Genomic DNA, 5,831 nt, shown 5'->3' with positions numbered 1-5,831 from the left:
GTGGTAAAGTTGGCATAATTAATCCCCCTCCCCTGGGTTCAAGCAAGGGAAACTTAGAAAATGACTCACACAATGTATTCGTACCACTTTACAAAGCCTCGGTAAGGCCACACCTGGAATGCTGCATCCAGTTTGGGTAACCACATTGCAAAAATGATGTTGAGACTTTGGGGAGGGAGTGTAAAGAAGAGCAACTAAGACAATCAAAGGCCTGGAGGCTAAAACATATGAAGAACGGTTGGGGGATTTGGGTTTGGCTAGTCTAGAGAAAAAAAGAATTGGGGGTGACAATGTTCCAATACTTGAGGAGTTGCCACAAAGATGAGGGGGTCAAATTATTCTCCAAAGCACCAGAGGGAAGGACAAGAAACAATGGATGGAAACTAATCAAGGAGAGAAGCAATCCGAAATTAAGGAGAAACTTCCTACCAGGGAGGACAATTAACCAGTGGAACAGCTTGACATCAGAAGTTGAGGGTGCTTCATCACTAGAGGATTTTAAGAAGAGACTGGACAGCCACTTGTCTGAGGCGGTATAGGTTATCCTGCTAGAGCAGGGGGCTGGACTAGAAGACCTCCAAGATCCCTTCCAGATCTATTCTGATTCTGTTGTCATTGTGTCTGCATATCTTAGCACACCCCATCACACCAGCACATGCTGTCTTGTTACATCTTGAGTTCTAAACCCATCCCTCGTTTTGTCCGAGCAGAGCCGAACCTTTGCCGGTTCTTGCCGAGGCAGCTGGCTTCGCCACCGAACGCCTCCGAAGGCCAGGCGAGTCCCACGCCCGAGTATAGCCGAGCTAAGCCGAAGCTTGACGAGCTCCCTAGAGAACCATCGCGTCTTTCTAGGCTCTGCCGGGCGCTGTCCACCGCCTGCGCCGCCTGAAACCTTCGGCTTATTTTAACAGCCCCGGGCAGGATATAGAAAAACCACCCGGGACATGGGCATGCATGGGCAGGTGGGCAGGCAAGGCTGGCTGTGGGCAGGCACCCAAGATCTCGCTCTGTATGTGTTTGTGTGTGTGTGTGTGTGTTTGTGTGCGCTTGCAGGTGTGGCTTGCGTGCAACTCTCCCCCCCCCCGCGAGCTCCATTCTCTCTTAGCAACCTGCAAGAGCTATCTGAAGGCTGCCGAGAAGGCCATTTTGCAACCGGGGGGGTGGAAGGACGACACACGACCCGCTGTCCTTCCACATCGACTGTCTCTTCTCCCTTCGTCATCTCCTAAACATCCTGCCACTCGCTCCCCTTAGCCGGGGCATCCAGTCAAAGAGGCACCCGGCAGAGGAGCCCCCAACTCAGTGTAAAGCGTGAGTTGCACGCACGCACCCCTGTGCTACACCTAGTGTATCTGCCTCCCGCGACCCGCCCCGCCCCGCCCCGCAAGCCTCCTGGGAGCTCAAATCGGCGTCACTGACTGCTGGCGAAGAAGGGAGGGGGGAAGAGAGAGCGAAAGGGGTCCACTGCAGGAAAAAAAAACCCGCCGCTTCTTACGACCCGCACTTGTTAGGAATCTGTCACACTCAAAAGCTCCACAATACACGTGTGTCAACAGGGAAGGGAGAGAGAAGCAGAGGGCCTTGGCTTAATTTGGTATGGCAGCCAAATTCTGTCCTGATTAATTAAAGAACAGGGAAGGGCTCCAAGCTAGGAAAGCTGCGGAAAGGAGGGAGGGAGGGAGGGAGAGGGAGGGAAGAGGACTAATGGAAACTAGTTTCAAATCTGTATTATCAGATGCCTTTCCACAGATCCATGTGCCTTGGTCCGGGCCGAAACCCAGGCCCAATTAGTCCCCTATCAAGACCAACAGATTGGAAATGCGGGCAAAGGGAGGCCCGGTCTGGGAAGCAGGTTTTTTTGGGGGTGGGGGTGGGGGAAACACCATAGAGCAATTTGGTTCCAGTGCACGAATGCCTAGGCTAGGCCAGGGCTAGGTTTCTCTCCTTCCGACCCCACCCCATCGCTCCCGGCTACCATTCTTTGCAGGAGGGAAGGAAGGAGGAAAGAAGGAAGACAAGAATTCAGATTTCAGCACCATGGCGGTGAACAGCACCTCACACCTGGCGCAGCGGGGCCAGGAAAGCCACTCAGAAGCCTGGGAAATGGGGGGAGGGGAGGTTTCCTCCCCTCTTGTGCCCACCTGCGCCTCAAGCTTTGACAACAGCTGCTCCAGATGTTGTTGGGCCTGGCCAAGCCCCCCCCCTTTTTTTTTCAAGGCAGCGAGAACACCGTCTCCTCTCCCTCCCCATCCTTAGTCTTCAAACATGGCGGAGACTCATTCATTGAGGCCAACGTTGGGAGTCTTTCCCCCATCAACTCATTTTTTGTATTGAGAAGGGCGTGAAAAGGCATAAACTCGTCCAGAGCTGACGCCTTGCCAAAAAATCGGTAGTCGGGAAAAGTGTTACCAGATTCCTGAGTGGGGTTGGTTTTTTTATTTTTATTTTTGCTACCATAGACCAACGGATTGGCTCCTAACAAATCCATTGAACCAAGGGGTGGGTTGTCTCCCATCCCCAAAACAATAATAAATGAAAATAGGTGCCCCCTCCCACACACACACTTAATAAAGGTTCTTTTTTTAAAAATGGAATCCATTACAATGCAAATATTTGAGTTCTCTCACTCTGCTACTGTACGTAAGAGGGAAGGGAGGATGAGCTGACTTACTTCATCTGCTTCACAATTGTGCTTTTGCCGGATTCCCCAGCCCCTGTTGGGACAAAGCAGAAGAGAAAAAAAGGAGGGGGGAGCATATTAAAACCTTCGTAAAAGCAAAATCTGGCCAGTGTGAGAATATAAGAAGATAAAAGCAGATAACACGAGAGAGGGGGGTGGGTGGGTAATGCTAATGGCTCTGCGCGGCGGGGGTGGGGAGAGGGGAGCCGAAGACGCTGTTTGTGCAATTGGGTTTTTCGGTTCAAAAAAGGCGAGAGAGGGAGATACGTTTAAAAAAATCAAATTAAATTAAAAACAGCGGTAAGCAAGACCCCTACCTGTTGGGGAGAGGTGGGGAATTGGGGAGGGGCTGAGATGGGGTTACTTTGGAGCCAGCCCATCCAAAGGTGCGGCAGAAGATGGAGCGTGAAAACACACACACACACCTAGTTGGTGGAAGGCAGTGATTTATTGGGGAGGGGGGCAAATAAAAGGTTGTGGGGAAACGGCCTTAGACAAGGCAGCAAAGCTACACCGAAGGGAGGCGAATTGTAACCTCAAAGGGGGCTGCAGCGGAAACCGTGCAAAGGGGCAGAGCAGGCGGGGAGGGTGGTCGGTGGGCGCCGAACCACACCTGAGAAGCAGGCAGACGGGGTGGGGAGGGGAGGGGAAGGAGAGACGTGAGTGTGCAAATCTATCCTGCGTGTGTGTGTGTGTGTGTGTGTGTGTGTGTGTGTAGGAAGAGGGGGGAAAGAAGAGGAAACGTCCGAAAGGGCTCGGGGATGGGGGGGGGGGCGACGGAGAAAGGAAGCCCCGTCTCTCGGGCTTACCTAGCAGGAGTAATTTCACATCTTTGGCCGCGGTTAGGCCGTCTTCCTTGAGGTTCTTCTCGATCGCTTTGCTCCTTTCCAAGGCGGCCCTTTCTTCGGCGCTCAACGTACATCCCATGGTGGCCCCAAATCGGGAACGGTGCCGGGCTGGCGGACCCTTCTCCTTCGCCTCTTCCCCCCCACCCTTTCACGGAGGAGCCCAAAGGGGGGGAAAAGCCGGCCGGGAGGAGCTCGGGTTGCAACGCCAAAGGCCGAGGGGGGAGATCCTCTCCTTCTCTCTCTCTCTCTCTCTTTCTCCTTCTCTCCTTCCTTCTGCTCCTCTCTTCTCCTCCTGTTTCCCAGCCCTGCTCTTCGCTCGCTCCGGCGAATCAAGGCATCCAAAGGAACCACAGCCGAGCTTGCGGGAGCTGCAGGAGCTGGTCGGGAGGGGGGGCGCTGGGAGAAGGGAAGGGAGGTGGCTCGCCTGCCGGTGAAGTCGGAGGAAGCGGAGCCCCAGCTAAGAGAGAGCGAGCTGGCCCGAGAGAAAGTGTTCAAAATGTTGGGGTTTTCCGCCCTTCCTTCTTCGGCCAGAATTTCTCGTCTTCGGATTTCCTTTCCGTTGCTTTTCTTTCTTTTTTTCCCCTTTTTTTCTTTCCTTCTTCTTTCCCCCCGGGCGGTGGGCTGCTGTTTGGATTGGGGTGAGGTTTCTTTTTTCCTTCCTCCCCCTCTTCCTCTCCCCTCCCCCTAATCTGGGGGTCTCTAATGGGCGGCGGCGGCGATGGCTGCGAGCGATCGCATCGTTCAGCCCGTCCTAATGGAGAGAAATGCAGAAAGGGTGGTGGGGAGGGGGGCAGAGAGAGCGCCCGCGCGCGCGTGTCCGCGAGCCAGCCGGAGGAGAGAGAGTGAGAGAGAGAGGAGGAGGAGGAGTGGAGGGAGGGAGGAAGGGGGGGAGCGAGCCTGGGCTCTGCGCTGCTGACTTCAAGGGGCGAGGCGAGGCCGGCTGGGCTGCTGACGTTTGTGGCTCCCGCCCGCGCATGCGCGCTAGTCAGACAATTCAGCCCCTTGGGTGGGGTAGGGTGGGGTTTCGGTGGGGTGGGGAAGAGAAGATGGGTAGGAGCGAGACGTCTGTCCTGCCCACCTCTAAGAGCGGAGTGGGATAAGCGATTCCCCCAACAGTTGCTGCTACTGTGATTTAACCCCCCCTTTTTTACTGGGTAGTGACGCGGGTGGGGGTTCGATGAATGCGCCAGATGCAACCGAGGAGACTCGCCTGCCCCCTTCTGCTTTGATTTACTTCTTCTCCCCCCATTTTTTAAAATTAAGATGCAGGGTTGTTGTTTTTTTTAATTTCAGGTCGAAGTAGGTGCGGTTTTCCCTATCCTTTTTTTAAAAAAAATAGGCACTTTTTAAAAAGAATAGATTTTTTTTCACCGTTGGTGCAAGTCCACGAGTTGGTACTGCCGATGCGTTTTCAAGATGCATTTTCTTTCGTTTTATCCCCCCCCCTCCCGAGAAGGGGCGTGGGGGAAAAACCTGGAGAATCCAAATGCAGAAAGATTGGGGTCTTCCCCAGAGAAAGTGAGCACCCCAAAATCGGAGCAAAGACTTAACTCTTAGAACAGAACAGAGAGGAATGGAATGGAATGGAATAGAATAGAATAGAATAGAATAGAATAACAGAGTTGGAAGGGAACTTGGAGGTCTTCTAGTCCAACCCCCTGCTTAGGCAGAAAACCCTACACCACTTTAGACAAATGGTTATTCAGCATCTGAAGTCCTTTTGCTCCAAGTAGGTTGTAGAGGCATCAGGATCACATAAAGTGGCACCTTTAATCATGGCTGGAACCAGGGATTGTCTACTTATCTCTTTGGCCAATCCTAGCTTATTCAGTAAACCATGTTTAAACCGTGATGATGAATGAATCGAGTTGAGAGTTTGTTCTCAGCTCCTGGTATCCAGATGACTTTGCTCAGCTAAAGAAGGATCTGCAGATCCATCATGGATCGTTGCCTTGTGATAAATTGATCCTTTTCTGCCTCCCTAGATCAAAGCACACAAAATATTGCCTGCTGGTGTGGTTTAAAAGTGTCTACCTAGGCAGCAATTGAGAGCAGGTCTAGACAGCCTAATGCTTAGATGTGTGATGATGGGGAAATCTCAGGTTGGAAGATTGGACTGAGAAATTGAAAATCATTGTTGAAAACAAATAAGGGCAATTCATCTTTCTATGATGCCAAAAATGCTGCATGGATATGTCCATAAAACGTGCCCATTTTAAACAATTGGATTCCATGGTGTCCTCTTTAAAATCAGGAAGACACCTGTTCAAGTTCAGACAAGGTTGAGTGGGGTGGGGTGGGGT

General features: G+C 52.3%; 1 protein-coding gene across 2 annotated transcripts in view; it reads right to left on the bottom strand.

The window, feature by feature from the left end:
- Positions 1-4,342, bottom strand: part of GNAO1 (G protein subunit alpha o1) — a 214,618-nt gene extending 210,276 nt beyond the window's left edge. The window contains exons 1-2 of one of the 2 annotated variants that reach the window (XM_087728497.1): positions 3,490-4,342; positions 2,672-2,714 (exon numbers count right to left, since the gene is read on the bottom strand). In XM_087728497.1, the coding sequence (XP_087584623.1) occupies positions 2,672-2,714; positions 3,490-3,607 (161 nt within the window). In that variant the 5' untranslated portion in view covers positions 3,608-4,342. The remainder of the gene's footprint in view (positions 1-2,671; positions 2,715-3,489) is intronic. The other variant, XM_087728496.1, reaches the window with a different exon arrangement.
- Between the last annotated feature and the right edge of the window lie 1,489 nt (positions 4,343-5,831).

Source organism: Thamnophis sirtalis, unplaced genomic scaffold (genome assembly GCF_051295495.1).
Source record: "Thamnophis sirtalis isolate CommonGarterSnake01/CBP01778 unplaced genomic scaffold, rThaSir2_p1.2 scaffold_14, whole genome shotgun sequence".
NCBI classification, from domain to species: domain Eukaryota; kingdom Metazoa; phylum Chordata; class Lepidosauria; order Squamata; family Natricidae; genus Thamnophis; species Thamnophis sirtalis.
This window is presented reverse-complemented; position numbering and strand designations above follow the sequence as displayed.